Source organism: Eleginops maclovinus, chromosome 10 (genome assembly GCF_036324505.1).
Source record: "Eleginops maclovinus isolate JMC-PN-2008 ecotype Puerto Natales chromosome 10, JC_Emac_rtc_rv5, whole genome shotgun sequence".
In the NCBI taxonomy this organism is placed as follows: domain Eukaryota; kingdom Metazoa; phylum Chordata; class Actinopteri; order Perciformes; family Eleginopidae; genus Eleginops; species Eleginops maclovinus.
Window position 1 is genome coordinate 10,325,583 of NC_086358.1, and position 20,796 is coordinate 10,346,378.

General features: G+C 43.9%; 1 protein-coding gene across 7 annotated transcripts in view; it reads right to left on the bottom strand.

The window, feature by feature from the left end:
- The window catches only part of LOC134871152 (zinc finger MIZ domain-containing protein 1-like), a 100,860-nt gene that overhangs the window by 32,016 nt on the left and 48,048 nt on the right, over positions 1-20,796 (bottom strand). For all 7 annotated transcript variants that reach the window (XM_063893770.1, XM_063893774.1, XM_063893773.1 and 4 more), the window contains exon 3: positions 4,684-4,803. In XM_063893770.1, the coding sequence (XP_063749840.1) occupies positions 4,684-4,752 (69 nt within the window). In that variant the 5' untranslated portion in view covers positions 4,753-4,803. The remainder of the gene's footprint in view (positions 1-4,683; positions 4,804-20,796) is intronic.

Genomic DNA, 20,796 nt, shown 5'->3' on the forward strand with positions numbered 1-20,796 from the left:
TTATAAATAAGAGAGCAGACACACCACCTTCCATCTGCACTAATCCTCTGGCTTTGAGAGATAATATTCACAAGCCTTTCAGGTGCATTTGTTCACACCAGGAACAAATGGACTCCCACTCCATGGCATCAAAGGTAAACAGAAAGGTTTGTCAGCTTAAAGTGAATGGATGCAATTTTGAACACACCTTTGATATCACTGTCTGGGAGAATAGAAGAAGAGGAAATGACTATCACTGCCTTTTTCTTGTCTGCTCCTTAGGGGGCAGCAGAGGTCAGGATTTGATGGGCCTGATTTCATATACATTTTACAAGCCAGCGTTTGACAAGGATGAAACCATATTTGTTTATTTTATGTTCTGTTAAAGACTGTTCCTCACTCGCCTTTCATGTCTTTGTGAACCCAGGATGAGAAGGGGAGCAGTTACTGAGCATGTCAATTATAGTAGTGGATTAAGTCTCCTGGAGAAACACACACACCCACAGATGCTAGACAACACACGCAATCAGAGCTCCAAAGATGGAAAGGGGGTGGAGGGAGAGTGTGTAGAGGGGACAGGGGGGGTTGGGGGAACACGGCACCAACACTTGGGCTTGAAGTGATTACTGTTCTTTGCACTCAGAACAATTGGTCCCACCAGTGTGGCTGTCACATGGAGAGCTTGGCACTGCCACGCCACAGATGTTCCCCTTACTCCGGCCAAAACCAACCAATCAAACCTAAACTAGTGGCCAAGAGACCCCTCACTCCCCCCCGTCCTCATCCCCCTGAGTGAGACGAACCTACAACATTTACTCTCCAGCAAAAGCTCGGCTCAGTTTGAGGGGGAAACAAAAGACTTGCAGCGTCCTGAGAATACAGCTTTCTTCAGATACAATCATCCTCTGTAGTCACGTCTGGAAACAACTTGATCTGCACATCTGCAGCTAAACTGAATGTGACAGCGCACGTGAACTGGCAAAGACTCCCTTTCCCTTTTCAAAATCACAGCTTTTGGTTACGCTGCTGTTGTTATTCAGCCCCAGAGCACTGAAAACATATTAATGGAGACAATTATCCCTGAAAGGAAAACCGTCGCAGACAAAAACAGCTGCATAGCCAGTGCAGCAGCAGCAGTAAAGAGAGGGCTGCCTTCCAGTTTATCTTGAAATATTGACGCTTACAGTTTGAGGAAGTGCTCCTGCAGCGAGAGGAGAGTTCATAGTTTCCGCCAAACCCCTGTACGAATCACTGAGTGGAGAGTTTGACAGCAAACTGGCTTCCCCACAGTGAGAGGAAAAATACTGTCTCTGAAATAGATACCAGCAGTATCACCGAGCCCATCTTCCCCAAAGTGTTCACAACGGTGCAATTCTGGGACGCTTGAGAAAAACAAACTGCCACTGAGAAACTGTGTGTTTGCTGGCGAAATCAGATAACTGTTATTGTGTAGGTTTTTTTAAATCGCCCTAGTCTTTTGGAAGTTAAACAAGCGAACATCTTTATTTAGCTGTTAAAAGTAGATATGATCCTTTGAGGTATTTAGCACCACATTATTCATCAAGACAAAACACTAACTGGGTTGTTAACCTTTTACATATTTCAATTAAAAAGGAGGGATGCAACTATTATTTATGCATAAATTTATCTGGGGATTTTATTAATAAATTAAGCTTTTCAATTTACCACCAATTAACCACAGTTGTTCATTTAGTAGTTACCAGTAATCTACTTTCCATCTAATGTCAAACAATGCAGAACTAAACAAGACATCAGATATATTCAAAGTCCTTTTCAGAATTTGAATTATTTTACTGGGGTGAACACCAACCATCTTTTCATAGTTTATGAACAGTTAGGGTTATGTTATTGTTTATAAATCATATTATTGCAATTTCACAACAGGACGGTAATTTAAGAATTACCACTGTAATGATTTCTGATTCAACTTTCAACCCGTGATTCAATCAGGCTGACAGATTCCAATTTCCTTTACTTTATCATCTCGCTCGGCAGTAATTTATCATTCAAGCAACAAAATCAATTTGTTCCCCTGTCCGCTGCACTGGCTGGGAGTATTCAGACAGACATGTCACATCTTCCAGAAAACAACAACACAATGGAGGACGCTTCATTTATATTCCTGCGATACGTCCGCATTGCCTTCGAGATGCCAAATTTTCAGCATGTGCACGCTTTCAATTAAAGCAAACAGCTGGATTGGTTTACAATATTTCCTTAATTATTTTAATGGCTTGGATATTGGACAATGGGGAGCAGGGGGAGAAGATAGTGAGTTAATTGTTCTGATCTCCCCTGATGATCATCTTTGTGTGCGGGGAGGAGAATAGACGGCCGGCTGAATGGGCTCACTGCTAGTCTAATTGGCAGGACATAAATGGTATTTATTATGCGGGCCTTCCAAACCCTGATTGTCTGTGCACAAAGCTGCCTCTATTAGCAGGGTGCTGGCTCTTACTGGTTGGTTTGAAATGACCCGACGCTTAACCATTTATTAGATGGACTGGAGGCCTCCTTGTATGCCATGGATCTCTCTAATTGGCATGTTTACCCATGTTCTGCTTCCCCGGCCACTAACATTGGGACATGTTTGTTTAAATTTTTGCCTTGCGGGGGTTAAAACATTTAACCCCGGCGACATTTGAATTGTTAACATTTTTTTGTGTTAGACAAATGCAAGTTTCTGTTCCTGTTCTGTGAACTTGCTTTACAAAATAATTTATTAGCTATTAGAAATACAGGTCATTCATGGGATCCAATTTCACCTCCCATACAAGTAAAGAAAGCAGGGATATTTAATATTTAATATCCTGCTGTGAAGAAGGTATCCAGAAAGCAGACAAAGAGTGTGTGCCTCTGTCTACCTTATTACTTAAGGATATCAAAGCTTGGCTCTCCACGTAGGGGCTTCCCTCTGTTTGCTCCCTCAACACTCGCCCCGTCTTGCTATCTGCCTCATCCTGTCTCAGTAATAGTTGGGAACTCCCCGCCGAGGGTAAAACAATTTGCCACGTCCACACTCGTGTTTTAGCTCAAGCCACATACATTGTCCCAAAGGCATTCTTATGTACTTTTCAGGAGATGGACCTCTGCACAGAGCCCAGAAACAAAACGGGCCGTCAGTTACGAAAAGAGATCAAAGGGAGAGCCCTGTAGCCCGGGGTTACTCAAGTATGTCTGTTTCATTCTGCCAAAGATTCGTCCCGCAGTAAACGATGGGGAGAGGAGAACAAAAGCACTCACTGGGAGTCAGCGGTGGTGGAGGGAGAAAAGCAGGGTGATGATGGGGGAGGAAGGGGAGCCTCCGCTCTTTGACACCGGTCAGTAACCCGAGTCACACCACAGTCCTGATAGTGAGACTGAACAGATTAGTCACTTAGCTGTGGCCAAACATGAAGACTAGGGTGCCTTATGGCCGTGACTGAGTGTGTGTACCAGCACAAACTTAGAAAACTCAATCGGAGAGTTACAAACGGTTTTACTAGCCAAACAAATAGAGAAATAAGCAAATATGGAAATGAAACATCTCTGCATAAATGTTCAAATGGGGTAAACGTATCTTTGCAAAAATCCATTTCTTTAAGCAACTAAGAAAACATTTTTTTGGGTGGAAAGTCATCAGTCATTTAACACTTTATCTCATTTTAAATAATCAAAGCTGGACACCTAAACGCTACACTGACAAAAGCCCCATCTCCTCCCCCCAGCATCCACCTGTAGCTTTTGTGTCTACATTGTCCTTGAGGGGAAGTTATTACCATCACTCCCTGCTGTGCTGAGCTTCCTTCTGGGGAATGACAACATCAGTGCCTTGATACCAAATATTACCAAGTAATTGATCCATGTTCACATAGGAATACAACCCATGGATGACTGAAGTAACAGTAGAAATACCATAGTGTACTTTTGCACTGTTTACTACTGTGCAAAAACGGTTTGCTCCAATTGAATTTCAAAGTTTAATCTTTTTAAGATTAGGTTATTAGCCTGTAAGCAGAATCTTTTTAATGATGTTCCAGGTGGAGCTGAGTCTGAAGGTTGCTTCATACTTATATGTCATATTGTCACTGTTAAGGTAGCACTTTGGATATCCAGTTTCAAGACTTTTCCTGCTCTCAGACCCTAGGGAAAATACAATTAACAACTAACAATTGTTTTTGAAATACTCTTCCAGCGAGTCTTGCAACTTGGCCAGACTTTTGCCCATGGTACAAAAAATGTATTTGGACTAACTGTACCTGTTGACATTAATTTGGCCTTGATTCAAATTTCTTAATTGTTATTTCATAGTTGTGCTAAATGAATGATCCGGTATTTTTATATGTGCTTGTAGATTTCTCCAAATAAGTACTGATGGAGCGTAGTTGTTGTGTTTTATGTAAATTCTTGTTTTTAGTTTCTGCTGATTGTTCTTTGTGTACCTGCCCAGGGACTGCATAAGGGAATGAGCCTATAAGTAAATCTGAAATAAACAACATTTTATCCTTTAATTAACATTACTACGCATCAAACTCTAACCAAAATGAAAATGCTAAACACTACCTCAAGATGTAATGTATCATAATTGGTGTAGATGTACCTTGTTTCTACATGTCAGAGAGGTGAAAGGTAGCATACATGAACCTTCTGTGGCATATGCACCAAGCCTCACACAATGTTAGAAAGCTGACCCAACACTCTCACCTGTTTGATGCACAGCAGACGATCATTTGTCTGCTGTATGTGTCTGTCCATTGACGGAATCGAGTTCATGTTGATTGTCCCTCTTCGGCCTCTACCTGCCAGCCATTAAACTGAAGCGTTCTGCAACAAAAACAGAGACACGTGTTAAAGCTCACCTCTTCCCAGGGAAGCTGCCAATCCCATCACCACCAGGATATTGCAGTTTAGCGTGTACATATGTGTGTGTGTGTGTGGGGCTGTGAACTGAGCCGGGAGATATTGATTTGGCAGGTGACAAGCACCTCAGAGAGCCCAAAGGATGACATTCCTCTCAGCTCCTGTGACACCCCTAACAAGCCCTGGCAGTTGCCCCCGAACACTGCCACACACCTTTGAAGAGGACACACTGGATGGCTTAGAGAGGATGTCTGACCGTGGTTAAAGCACCTCGGGGGGGGGAAATGAACAAACGTGGAGGAACACAGACACATTTTGAAAAGTCTGCCTGAGAAAACTGCATGAAACCCTTCCAGTGTGGCCTGTGAGAACATTAACTTGGCATGTGGTCTGTTTACATTACTTAGCCATTATGTAATCTTTGGTTAACAATTATCTGAACGCTGGGCCCAGACATGCTCTACATTTCATTTCTCCTTCCCCTTCCCTACGCTCTCCAGCTACATGAGAGTTCCTCTAAGAAAATCCCTTACAGCGCACTATTGATTTTGGAGCAGCAGATTATAGACAACCTCTTTTTCCCTCTCTTTTTTTCCCGAGGAATAATCTTTCACGGAATGCAAACAATGGGGCAGTGATCTGACATGCTATACAACATTATCACAAGTAAAGAAAGTATTACAAGCTACATTAAAGGTTATCAATCTCGCATGCGGGGGTCTGATTTAATGTTGCATTCAACATCAAATAAATATCACACTCAGGGTGTCGGCCATAACTCATGGTGACCTGCAGCTTCAAATGGAGGGGTGAATGAATTAACAAGCGCATATATGGGTTGCGGCGGGAAGCTTATCCCTCCATCTTCACCTCCATCTTCTCCTCCCCTCACTCCTCCTTTATCTCATCCTGTCTCTGCCTTCTTGCTAGTGCAGGGACATTTCCTCCTGCGGCGCATCATCTCTCACTCAAACACTCGCCCCTATCACTCAAACCCCTCCCACCCTCATGGCTTCCCTCTCCATTACCATCACATGGTGAGAAATTTCCCAGCACAAAGTACCGGTGAGATGAAGGAGAGAGAGAGGAAAGCAGAGAGAGAGAAAGAGAGAGAAGGCATGCTGCACCATACTGATAATGCTCACTTAGAGGTCTCTAGCTGGATTTAACGGTAGGGCCAGTAATCTACTCCACTAGACAGCTAAAGAGCTTTTATGCTACCTATTGGAGCTGCTCATGCCTGTACTTGAGAGGAGAGAAGGGCACACTAGTGCATTCCTCTCCATAAATTAGAACGCTTATAAAAAAAGACACCAGAGGAATTTTTCACTCCGACTCTCTTTGCAGATGTTAATGTGTTGACATTTTTTAAGTCTCATACCAGACAATGTTTAGACTTGAGGGGCTCAGGTTGGATACCTTGTGACTTGGCAGGATTTTGGGCTAGGGGATGCAGATATTAGATAGGCAGCAGTCAACAAATACCTGATTTATAAAGACTAACAAAGAAATCCAAAATGTACCAACACTACTAACATATAAATACAAGTTCTTCCCTTTTTTTTCAATCAAGACATCCGCAATGGCAAACATGACAACAAGCACCACCCTAAGCGCTGCACTGACTTTCATTACATCCCTTTGGTGTTTGCTGCTATAACACCCCCCCTGGTCCCCTCTCATTGCAGGCTGATAGTGAGCTGATCCTCAGCGAGGGGCGGCCAAGGATCATCGTGCCCCTTAGCCACCAGCAGGTGTCTCCCTGGCCCTTCAAAGGCCTGGCTAGTGGCACAAAGAAGGCGGAGCGGTGTTGCTTTAAGCCTTTACAAGCTCTACAAATCCTCAGCTGCTGCTTCCTAACAGGGCCCACTCAGCCCGGCACTGCCTGTCTGACCTTGTGGTTATTGATGAGCGAGTCGACCTGCTCTCTCCGTTTTTCTCCCCTCCTGCCCTTCCCTTCACTCTCGCTCCCTCTTTTTTCTCTCCATGTCATCCCTCTTACCTCCAACAGTGAGTTAAAATGAGGGGAAAGAAAGAGGCTGGGCTGCCACTCACCACCCCTTCTTGTTTCTGTTGAACACACATTGCGATGATGCTTGTGACCTCCCCGCTCTGTAAAGCCTGGCTCTACATACTTGCCTTTATTTTCTTCCCGAGATGAAAAGTACAAGATTAATTCAGTAATTTAATTTTTAGATATCCACTTCTGTTAATCAAACACTATTCTTTTGTTGCATCCTCAATGACTAACAAGAGCCAGATTAAAGATTGAACTGGTGGAAATATGACAACAGATGCAATTATGAGATCCCCCCTCCCATTTACTGCACAGGCTTTAGATTATCTCACAGATGCTATCGTTTATTTTTTTCTCCGCGCCTTTACCTAATGTGAACTTATTTGCAGAGATTCAGCTAGTTACCCCACGACTGAGTGTGTGAAGGGAAACCACTGCAGATACAAGCGTTACTTGATGTTAATTTACTAAATTGCACGGAAGGCGTTACACAACAAGTTGAGAGCTGCGGATTCCTGCACAACAAAAGACACATGAGGGGGGTGGGATGAGGAGTGTGAGGGGAGGAGGGAGAGCAGCTTTCCTTCCCTATTCAAGGGGGAGCTAAAATATATGTATTGAGTGGGAGCTGTAATAAAACGAAACGGGTGAGGAGATGCAGGCTGGGAACAAATATGAAAGGCAGTGGAGGATGGCGGCAAGGTGATGGAGCACCACCGGAGGATTGGATGAAATTATCTCTTTATAATCAGGGGGCTTCTGCATGGCTGCCTCCTCCATTGCCCAGTGACAGATGAGGCCTACCTCTTCAAATGGGCTTTTCACAGTGCCATCAGCCCACCTCTAGGGTAAAACAATGTTTTTCTACCACCACTTCAAAAGCTTTGTTTCCACATGGCACCCCGCAGAGGACAGGATTGTCTCCTGTCACGCACGGTCCATGTCTGTCTCATTACATGTTCATGTTACATAAGTGTACCTTGAAAAAGACTTGCAGATTTAATTTGATGACAAAACTGTGCAACAGCGGGATCTGGAGGAGGGTGACGCTGAGTTAAGCTGAATGAAGACACTAAGGCAAAGGATTATCTGACGTAAGTAAGAGGGATTGCTTTTTGAACCGTCACAATCTAAACATTTTAGACACCCAAAACCCAACCCCGTATCTTCAAAGAGAAATTCTAGTCTGTTAATGTAACATAGACGAGTTGTGTGACTCTGCTCTGCAGGATGAAAACAGTCTGAGGGGGAGAAGAGTAGACAATGATTAGCTTTATCCCACCATCACAGCAGAACAAATGGATCACGAACCCTCGCCGCTTTACACAGACTCTCAGCTGAGCTGTCAAGGCGCAGGGAAGTAGTAAACAAATTTAATTTATTCATATAAATGGCTTGTGAACCAAAACAGTCAGGCTACTTTAGGGACAGACACAGTGCTGTTAGGAAGATACTTACAGTTTATTACAACATGGGTCTTATTTATGTGGTTTTGGCTATTGGTTATGATCATTTGAAATAGAAAATAGGCCCTATGTTTGTAAGTCCCATATTTTTTACATAATGAGGTGAAACTCAATTGAATTTATATGTTGCGCACACACACACGCACGCACACACACACACACACACACACACACACACACACACACACACACACACACACACACACACACACACACACACACACACACACACACACACACACACACACACACACACACACACACACACACACACACACACACACACACACACACAAATCTTCTCACCTTCCCTTCAGTGCTGGACTGGCATCATGATACCATAACAACACCCTCAGTCACTCTTAATGTGCTTTACAATAACACTACAGGCCGGGTGTTACACCTCTGCATAGCTGTGTGAAACACACCCCATAACTAACACACACACACACACACACACACACCTTGCTAATCGAAAGCTCAAAGTACTGCTGACACTATTAAAACGGTACAAGGTGGCCTAAGTGCAGGAATCAGCATCACTCTGGCACCTCACGGGGACACATTGAGACATGCTGCTCAAGGTGATTGCGTCCCCGTGTGTCGTCTATTGTAGGTGAATTAGGCAATAAAGGGCTAATCTGCGCCATCATTGACTAGCGCTCGGCTGTTTGCAGCACTTGCTTAAGGGCGATAAAGATGGGGGAGGAGGAGGAAGCATCTCTTCACCCTCATGATTTTAATGAGCTTTGATTCCCAGAAATTCCTTGTTTTCTTCCGACTGTCGGCCGAGGCCCATGTGAAAGCTCCCCCTTTAATTATCTCAACATTGTGGGGACGTCGTTTTCTTGCTCTGAGGGACGGGGTGTTTAGTTTGGAGAGGGCAGTTCCAAGACTCCAGGTGTCTGCCTGGTTCTCTGCCTGGTAAGTGGCCAGGCATGCAGCGGGACAAAGCTGTGTTTGTTCAACGGAGGAAAAAGCAGAGAGGATGGAAATGTGTACAAATCGGCGCTGCTTCCATTGTTGCTCTACAGAATGTGCCATAATCCTCGGCAGGCTCCATCCAGAGCTGGCACGGAGGATAATATGAGCTGCCTCCTGCCTGTCCCACCTCCCTGCTCTACCTCCCTCCCTCAGCCCTTCTCCATCACCTCCTCCTCCCTTCCCCCATGTCTCTGCTGCACACACACATATGGACACAGCCACTCGAGTGCACACACTCTCTCACACCTCCCCACATGGTTCCTTAACAGGCTTGGGAATGGATTTCTTTTATTTAATGTGGTTTGGTCTGCAGCTCCAGCGGCAACCATGAGCAAGGGTGGGCTCGCAGTTGTGCCACTCACTCACACACACAAACACACACACACTCAATCCAAGGAGCCCTGCTGCGTTTGTCGCTGTTCGCTGATCTCTCCGTCTTCGCCTCTGTCTTTCTCCATCTCCCATTCTCCCTCTAACTCGCTCCACTCCCTCTCTCTTTCACGCAGACCCACATTCACTTTCCTCCCTCCCTCCCTCCCTCCCTTTCTGCCCTCTCACTCTTTTTTTCATGACAGCTCACATAAGCAAGCCTCCTGGATTCCTGCGGGAGCCCCACGTTCAGTACACAGAGATTGTTCAGCCATCAGGCACATCTGCAGCGTGATTAGAAAAGCAAAGGGAGCATGGTGGTGGGGCCAGGAGGGCGGGGTGGGTGAAGCCCCCACCATTGCTGCTGTTACACCCCCCCCCCACACACACACACACACACCCAGCAGTAGAAGAAGAAGAAGAAGAAAACAGAGGGTCTGGGATCATAGAGGGGCCTAAGCAATATCTCCTCTCTAACCAAGTGTAACGTTTCACCAAGTCTCAGAGGCAGATCGCCGCCCGCGATAAAAAAAAAGGAAAAGGACAAAGGCAGATGGGGGCCAGTCTCTGTTCACCACCAAGCCCCCACCCACCCTCCACCTCAGCTGACTACCAGAGCAAGCAAAGGGAGAAAAGATGGTCCTACATCCCACATGCAAACACGCGGAGCATCATAGTGGTTTCTCCCTCTCCTGTTTGCCCTCTACCGTCTCCTCCAAACAGCTACTCTTTTAATTTCCTTCCGTCCTTACGCTAATAGCAGGGGAGCAGAGTGTGTGGGGGGGGGGGTTAATTCCCCTGGGGCGCTGGAGGCAGCACAGATGAGCCACATGATTGCGTGTCGCCTCCAAAGAACCAGAGCAGTGTGGAGCTAGCAACTAGCTTCGCACTCTGTGATGCTCTATGAGGCTCTCCGCTCACTGCCAAGCTTCTCTATGCCCCACAATCCTCCAGGAATTTTGGAGGCATGTGATGATGATGAAACCAGTGAGCCAAACTGTAAACCTGCACTGACTGCTGGCAGTACGAGGTGAACACACAATCAATGTCTCACAAAGAAAGCCGTCACGACAACCCTCAGGCCCAGGAAACACTTTGTCTTAAAATGAGCTTTGATTGTGAGCACAGGGAAAAGTCATACAGGCTTTTTATTCCCATTACGGTGAGTGATATTGTTGCAATGTATGTGCTGACACTGCTTCAGACAACTTATGAGTGAATGTTTTTCTTTACCCCCCCTCCCCTTTCTTTCTCTGCTTTCTTTTTTTCCTGCCAGTCTCTTGGTTTATTATGCATTCAGCTCATGTGTCCCTCCTGTGAGTGGCTGTTCATTTTCCACATACCACGCTTAATCCGGCCAGCTAAAACTTTGAAATAGCGGGAGCCGCAGACGCAGCCGCTACCCAGGAGGAGCCATTATGAGGTCTGGGAGAGAGAGACTGATAGCGCTGGGGGGAGGAGTGACAGGCGAGCTGCAAGATACATGGGAAGGAATTCAAAGAAGGCTGAGAGCAGAACACGAGGGAGTGCGTGTTTGTGTGTTCGCTGCCTTGAAAGTGTGTACGGTGTGTGGGCAGCGGTGATAAGTCATGGGCAGTTGTGTGCGTGTGTGTTTACCGGCTTGTGTGTGTGTTTGATGGGGTCATTGGTGTGGGCAGGGGGATGGAGGACCTCCTTGTCTCCATTGTGCCAGTGAACTTTGGCCTTTTGTGACTTTGAGTGAATGGGAGGAGAGATGCATAGAGTGAGAGGGAGAGATTTTAAATAGTGCATGAGCTCAACCTGCCCAGACACTGATGGACGGCAACATGAGCTTTCTCTGTTTCACTCAAGACGCCTGTGAAGACATACCGTCAAGCTGCCAGCACTCATAAGGACCTCACTAACATCTCTATTTTAAAATTTCATGAAAAGACCATCTATAGCTTAACTGACTGTCATTATCTATTCATCGATAGGTAATATCGTTTTGATCTACAGATACTTTCTCTTTTTGTTCCAAGTTTAAAATGTAAAGATATTATGTTTACCATAACAAAAACGGTTGTTGGATAACTATTCTTTATGATTTGTGATTTTCTAAAATGCATATGGTTCTGACTTCTTGGATACACAGCAACGTTTTTTTTATTGTCTTTTATAGATTTTGTTAAAAATTGTATTAATCGAAGCACTTAAACCAAAATGTTATTATACGTCTGCATTATATACAGTATATAATGCAGACGTATAATACAAATATCTATATATATAGTAGTTTGTCTGTATTTGCACTAATGCTGGCACCTATGTATTATGTTAGGATTAATTTTACAGTGTATTAAAGTGAGATTATAGTACTTTTGAAATAATAAATCACGTATTAATCTTAAAATTATATAAAAGTTCAATTCATGGGCAATGAGATAAGCCATTGCTAAATGTAATACACTTAGGTTTTTGTAATAATGACTTATTATGTTTTAAGGTTGTGAATCTCAGTAGTGCTAGTTAAAAACTATGCAAATAAACTAAACTAAACTAAACTAATATCTCCAAACGAAGGGCATGGATTTTCCACTCATTCATTAACTCGTGTCCAAACTTTCACAGACCCACGTGATCCTCTGAAAACAATCCTGTCCTCAGACCGGCATTGGGCTCCTCTCACTGGCATGAATCATAAGGCTATATTTTTTTATATGTCAGCAGATTGTTTGATAACCTTTCTGAGCGGCCTGATCCTGTGTTAACAGCTTGCTCGTATCTGCAGCCATCGGCCCCTCCAGGGAGAAGCCTCTCATTCCACAAATGTGCTCAATTAAAAAGAGCGGAGTGCTTAGAGAAGGGGCAGCGAGGGGCCATTGCCTACGCCTGTTTGATCTGGATTTCCTAATTGGTCAATGACAACACATTACCAGACAGGCGGACGCTTGATCCGGGGAGAGGACGCTTTTGACTGCAGAGCTTCGGCCTCTTTGGCTTCCCTTCCCCCCCCCCCCCCCAATACACCACCGTCCGTGATGGGGCAGAGTGTGTCTGTATGTAAAGGAGGGGCGGGGGTTAGGTAGAGGTTTGGTAGCTCAGGCGGCCATATATCTGTGTCACAAATCTTCCTTGTGGAGCCATGGGGGGGGACACAAGCATGTGATGAATCCAATGAAGCAGACATCCCCCTCCTCAGGCCTCTGATGGTGTCCACTTCTCGCTGCTTACAGTGCTGCTAATTTGCCGGAGATTGCGGCCTGCCATGTTTTGATTGCCATTGTGTAAATGAATCGGGAAGCTTCTCATCTCACTGTGAAGAATGCCAATGTGTCTGGGGAGAGAAAAGAGATTCTCCAGGGGAATAGACTTAGCAGACTCCTCAATCAAACAGTGAAGATATTTATTTAATTTTCCTTGTAGAGGACTCATTTAATGTATATTATTTCACCCATCCTGCTGTGTGAAGCTAATTGTTAAGTCGCTACAGAATAAAAAGAAACTGAAGGCAAGCCAAAGAGCATGCAAGTAGTCTCAGCGATGCGGATCACACTCTTTGTAGAACAGTATGTCTCATTTTATATAATCTTACAGCGAGCTAAAAATAACATCAAATGAATATTGAATGCCAGGACAGAGGAGGCGTTATGCAATTCAAGACTTATGCTGTCAAATGGAGTGATAACAGTCCCGTGTTTTCACACACATATACACACGAAAACATCACATAATCTCTTTAATAGACGCTAAAGAAGAGAAATAGCTTGCATAAATACTTTATAATGTGAAGGGCTGTTTATTCATAACATTATGTGTCATCAAAGAGTGCTTAAAGGTTATTTGAACCCCAAAACCGACATATTACTCTTGAATAAAGCAATGTTGAGCTAGAAGGTTTATTTCACCATGTCATGAGTACACCAGCAGTTATATTTCATACATATAAAGTGGGGAAAAGCATCAAAGTGAAGCTGAAACAAATCTGGCCTTCTCTTGGCGACTGAGATCATTCTTCCGTCATTTGAAGAGAGGACTTTTCTACCTGTGGATCCATGCCTTGTATAATATTCTCATCTTGTATGTTCATGGGTGTTATTTAGCCGCAACCCCTCTCTAGCTGTTGGCAAACAACAGAGCTCCACATCATCCATCAGGGAAGTTGAGGTAGCTTGACAGGTGAACATAAACAATGCTGCCTGCAGTAGCATTTCTCGAAGAGTACCACACACACACACACACACACAACACACACACACACACACACACACACACACACACACACACACACACACACACACACACACACACACACACACACACACACACACACACACACACACACACACACACACACACACACACTCTCTATAGACAAACACATAAACAGCCAGACAGAGAGGGGAAGTTTGAGAGGCAGTGAGACACTCAGGGGGAGACACTGGATCAGAGAGGAGGAGGAAATGAATGCTGCAAGAAGCGGGAAAAAGCTGAGAAATCCTGTATCCTCCTGTTTTAAGCCCCCGAAAACTGCTGAACCATAAGCAATTACAGTCGGGCTGGGTCATGAATCTCGCTCTGCAGTGGTCTGCTCTCTTTCTCTCTCTGTCTGCTGGGTGAAACTGCAGAGGTGTGCGGCTTCAGTCACCTGGCTGGCAACATCACACACAAAACAAAAAAACAACAAAGATGTGCAGTTGTTGCGTGATCTGCAACTATTAATAATGCTTTGTGCAAATCAAATCGACACTTTGCATCTCCTTTTCCATGACTGCAAAGTTCACGCTGTCAGGAGCGAGCACACATGCAAAGCAGTTGTTTTCGCAGACACACAGGTGAGAGCAACCCATGACCAAAACAGGCTGATACAGTACAGGCAGCCGTGGGACAAAGGCGAGTGGAGCGTACACACATACGTGAGGACACTAGTCGAAAGTGCTGAGCATATAATTAGCTAATCCAGCAGAAAGCTCCGATAGGCAGTCATTTAATTAAAATGATTAATTAGGGCAATAAAAAAACTTCCTTCTTTCAAAAACTGCTGTCCATAATTACAAGTGACTCCCTCTTCTCTGTGGCAGAGGGCTTTAATATGTGTGCACGTGCATGTGTTTATGTGTGCGCACGTGAATGGTGTATGTGGATGAGAGGGAGGGAGAGAAGTCAGTTTCTGCGGCTCATTCAGTGTTAGGATCCTCGACTAATGAGATTAGTCAATAATGGATTGAAAGCAAGCAGCCTCCCCTGCCCGACACAATGGCCAGAGAGGCTGCCCTGTCAGCGACACATCCTCCACTGGTCGATACACACACACACACACACACACACACAGACACAGACACAGACACAGACACACACACACACACACACACACACACACACACACACACACACACACACACACACACACACACACACACACACACACACACACACACACACACACACACACACACACACACACACACACTTAAATTCTAATTGGGAGGATATCTAGTCTTCATCTACAGAAAAATAGATATTGAAGATGTCAGGCCTGGTTCTCTTTCATCACATGAAATGAACACTTTGCAGAGAACACCAGGAGAAAAGAGTCTTGCTCACTCCTCCACTGTGAAATGTCTGAGCCCAGGAAGGACAAACAAGTGTTGAGGCTTGAGAACTCTTCTCTTCTCAGATAAACAAAGACATGAAACGGCTTTAGCGCAGGCAACAGAGCTCTTTTCAATCGTGTGAACAACCTGTTTGCGAGGGTAAACTAAACCTTGCACAAACAAGACACAGCAAGCTGCCTGTAGTGTGCAGATCCTTGAAGCATATACAATGGGGAGTCTTGCATAAAGAGGAGCTTTAAAGCACTAGCTTGCTTGTATTCAGGTTGGCGATCAGAAATCTGCTGTTGCAACTATTCAAACATGCTCTGAATGATACCAGAAGACCTGCAGACACCACTCAGGGCTTAAAAACACATATAAGATGACGCAGTAAATGACATAACATTTTTTTTGTCAACAGTATCTATCGTTACGTGCCAACCAGCACTCAATTAATGAAACTAAATCTAGTATGTAAAGAGAGTAAGTAAGACTGCCGCATTACACTGTTAATATTACAGCAATTTGCATATCATTTCAAATTATTTTGATAGACTACCATTGTTATGGAAAGCATGATAACCAATTTCATTATAATGTGTCATTTGCTAGGTGGAAATACATGTATATAAATGTAGGAAACAGTATAAAGTGTTAACCAAACGAACACACTGGTCTGTAAGTGACAATGTGCAATTCTATTCGATCCGGTAACGTAAAGATTACCCTGTTTGGCACTGAGGGGTGTTGGTGCTCCTGTCAGGCAGCCTCCCGGGCCAGGGTCAGCACTGCACTGCCAAAGGTCAACCCCCTGGTAATTTGTTTCACCGCTGCGCAGCCACCATCAAAACACAAGGCGTCGTATCAGGTAAACCAATTATTAGCTGACATGAATCGGAGGGCAGAGAGGTCCCACATGACTACTTCCTCTATTATTAGCGGTGTCTCTCTCTCTCTCTCTCTCTCTCTCTCTCTCTCTCTCTCTCTCTCTCTCTCTCTCTCTCTCTCTCTCTCTCTCTCTCTCTCTGTCTCTCTCTCTCTCTCTGCAAAAAGGCACCTTGTTCCTGATTCCTGGCGCGTCTTTACTGCCGCTTATCAGCTGCCAAGTGACTCATTTACCTGAAATGTGCAATTCTGTGTGGGATTTAAAGGTAATTTAACCTACATTCAGACAAGAAAATGAATTAAGCTCTGCCATTACTCCCTCTCATTTTGCCTCCTTCTTCCTGTCTCAGAAGCATAAACAGCAGTCAAAACGGAGCGCTTTCTCCTGCTTAGTATTCAGCTGTAATTCTCCTGGGTGGACACCATGCTGTGTAGACAATCTGCATTTTGATTGGTGTACACTGGAAGTTTCCTCACGGCTCTTTAAAAGCGGATGCGTCGGAAAACAACAAAGAAGGGGCATTTAGAAATGGATTTCTAAGAATATTTGGTAGACAGAGAAATAGCAAACAGCTTGGTGAGATTTATCTTGTTTCATTAAGCAGAGCCAGCGCTGACGCGAGGATATGATGTGAAACTGATCGTTTGCTGCGCTGAGACTGTGTTGGCCAACATGAAAAATGCCAGCGATATATAACCCTCTCAGAGAGCCATTTGTACAATCTCACCATTAGCAGCCACTTTGTTCCTGTAGCCCCTCTGGCCTCAAACCAGGCTTCAGCCTCCTACGGCCGTAACCATGGCAACTGCCTTCATTCAACACTTGCAAATAATGAAGACAATGTGTTTTCCATTTAGATGAGCTTTTTTTTTGTGCAAGAAGATACGCAGAGTCCACCCTGACTGTTTCATTAAGGGAGCTTAATAACATGATTCCTTTTTCTGGATGCACTGTACGAGCTGAATCACAGATTAAATTGGTCTGCTGGGACACAAGTCAATACCAGTGCACAAGATTCAATATTATGTTCAACAACTAAACTTGGAAAAGTTGTTTTTCTTTCTGGCCTCTGTGGACTTGAGAGTGTTGTAGGGAGAAGCATCAGAAAAATGGAGGAGTGCCCCGGGCAAAGGATTTCGTATCTTGATCACACAAAGCAAAACAAAAAGTACAAGAAGAACAAATGAAAAGTAAGAGTGTGGGCTCATTTGACTGCCTTCTGATTGTATCTGACTTACAGATGATTGAGCAGCTCAGTACCTTTTTTACATGACTGTTTGCACTCTTATCATTAATTATAAAACGGTACTCCTCGCGGTAATTGCAGATGCATACGGTACATAGCGTGGTTTGTAGCCTGTAGCAATGACTTTAAGGATGATTTATTTTGCGTTAACTTGCAAATACAGTGTATTACGTCGCAACCTGTTTCATCATGAAGCCACTATTTGTTTTTTTGCCCTGTCAGACTTAACTGTAGTCTTTTTTTCTGATAAGCCAGATGCATAATGTTATTATAACTGAAAAATAAATATGGCTTTAAATGGTAGAAAAAATGACTATAGCTGTAATAAATCAGAATTACCCTTCAACTATCCACAGTAAATCTTCGGAGGAAAACAGCTTACTGTGAAATAGGTGCACGTGTGGGATTCTATGAATGTGTGAGTATTTGCAAACACACACACATAGTGGAAAGAATGGAAAGAACTTGCGGGGCAGGACTCTCCTTTCCACTGTTTACAGGGAAAACTCCCTGGAAGCAGAGCCAGCTTTCCAGGCCAAAATTAATTCAAGAGTTTTACAAATCACTAGACAGGAAACATGGTGTTGTTCTCCACTTCCACCTCTTCTCTTTCGCAGCCCAGTAAACATTCTTTTGATTTGCTGTTTTGCTCGCTCACAAGGAAAAACACACAAAGCAGATAGTTACTCTAATTCCTTCATGACAAGAGTTTATCTTGCAGCGTGGAGTGCATTTCTCAGAGTGCAGCTTGTTGCCTCGTGTGGCTTCTGTGTTAACACAAAACCCTCTAGGACTATTGACTGGAGGAGCTGCTGTCAATAGCATTCCTATGATTTCTATTCTTGCTGTAGCTGAGCTTTGTGAACCTCCAGTCTGAGGACTCTGTTCTCCTGCTTCCCTGACAACAACGAACTAACCTTTATGAAAAAAATTGGAAAAAACAAGGGCACCACAATTCCACTTCAGAGCAGGTTTGTTGCTACAACAAACAATGCGGTGAGCTCCGGTGCTCGTGTGCACAGGGGCCACAGTGCACCGTGATTGATATACAAGAGATAAAACACTGTTTGACTCCTGGATCCGGCTCCAATCACACACTCTCCGTGACGCACTCGCCGCACGCTATCTCTGCCACACACGGCCCGCGCAGCTGATAAGCTAGGCTGAAGCAGTCATATCTACCTCTTCTGGAAGAGTTTCTTGTTGAATAAATAAACTACTTCTAAAGAATTGAGGTTTACAATGCTGAGGGGGCTCTGAAAAAGTCAGTAGCCTGAGTCAGACTGACAGCAAAACAGAAGCTGGAAAAAATTCGAGGTGTAGATCAATAATTGATAATAGCTTATCAGAAGGGAGGATTTCCTGCTATTCTCTGTTTTAAGTTTTTTTAACACTTCCTTTTACATTTTTAGACAAATATAAATCGCTTTGTCCAACTTATATCAGATATATTCCCTTTCGATAGATTGATTAAAGCAGTGACTTAGTCTTTTCGTCCAATGCTGAAAGAATGTTGAAAAATCCCCTTCACAATGTAGCTGCTCATTACCAGCGGATTGTAAAGCAGCACGATGAATTTCCATAGAAAGCTTGTATGATTGAAATACTTCCACTCAATACACTCCATGGATTTTTAATGAGACAAGCCTTCTTGATAGAGAGGGAGACTGCTGGCATGACTGATGATGCATAACATCCCAACTGGGTATTTGAGAAATCTTTTATAAGAGTCCTTTTATCTTTTGAAGTGATCACAAATAATTATATTGAATTAGCTTTAAGCTATTTGTGGTCCCAAGGCATTAGAGACATCTGTTATGAAATCATGATGGACATCTAAGTGCAGTCCCTTTTTAAGCTGCCTGTAGAGATGTAAGCCAGTCATTTGTCACCTTGTAGCGGCATTGACTGCATCATATCCAACACACAGGCATACAGGCTACCTATTTGGTCTCAATATCACTGCTACACACGCTAAAATGAAAAACACTGTTACAGCACTTCAGAGTTTGTTACAAGAGGACACTATGTGGCTAAAGGTTAAAAAAAAACACAACTAAAATGAAGACTGCTGGAGAATTTTGATTTATGTGAGACCTCCACACACATACACAAACACAAACACATACACACACACTATGTTCCTAAACAAACAGCCACTGGAGAGGGACGGAGGCTGCAGCGTGCCTGTAAGAGACCACCAGGTGTGACCTATTCATTATTTACCTACAGAGGCAGGCTAGCAGCGTCTGCATGCTGTGCACAGCCCTGCCTTTGTAGGAGAGATGTGTCGGGATCAGATGAGAGAGGGCACCTTTGTGGAGAGACATCTTTGTTCACACTCTGTTGCGCTTTTCTGCTCTTCACATGGAGAGACACACAAAATGTATCCGTGTTTTTCACAGTCTGAGTACATGGCTCCAAAATTATGGGATTTATTTTTCCAGTAACGAAAAATCTGACCAACATTTATGTCTATCCAGATGGCCACTTTGTCAGATTAGCTGATATGACCTGCTGTGATTTGACCGAGAGATGAGTCAGACTACATTGAACCCAAACCAAGATTAGCTTGTTGACAACCTACATGATGTGCTAAGATCTTTGAGCAAGAAGGGCCGGACAAGGACTTTTGGGACCAGCAATGTCAACAAATATGGCAACATGAAACATGATAAAAGTCAAACTAGGTGACGGAAACGCTACAGGAGCAATATGACTCCACAAAGTTGTCTATGGGCATGTAACTGAGCTTAGGAAACGCCTACAGATGCATGTAAGTAATCTCACACTATTTCAGAGCAGAGTGAGCTCAGCAAAGGTTGCTGCCTGCAAAGACGGAGAGAAATATAGCAGACGACAGAGGATATGAAATGATGACGGATGGGAAATAAGTCTTAAGTCAATAAGAGAACCACATGAGGAGTGGGGCACGGGGGCTCACCTCATATCAGCGATTACTTAAGTAAACTCAGTACCACGAAACGTGAGATTAAAGCCCCTAAGTGGAGTGATTTTAATGGCTTAGGTGAGACCACCTTCCTAAGAACGGTCTCTTATATCTTGTGTAAACTATTCTGTTCTCTTTTATCTTCCGTGTAACCACAATACTAGTGGAGATAAGTTGCACTTCCATGGACAACTTGGCACAGGTTCACACAGACATCAAGGGTCATTAAGGCGGCCGACACAGGCTTTCATTTAATGAATTTGAGTATAAGAGTTTGGCCTCTTCTAGTTCAGAATGTGTGTGTGTATGCTGAGTTGCAGTGTGTGAAGGAGCATGGTTTCATTTCTTCTTGTAACACCCTAATATCTTTATTGTTTCGTTCTTATCCAGCCTCCTGAAGGTATTAGCATATAAACACCTGTGTTATCAAGGCCCCACAAACAATTTCCTGGATAATTTAACAAAGATGCGATCGTTGATTCTG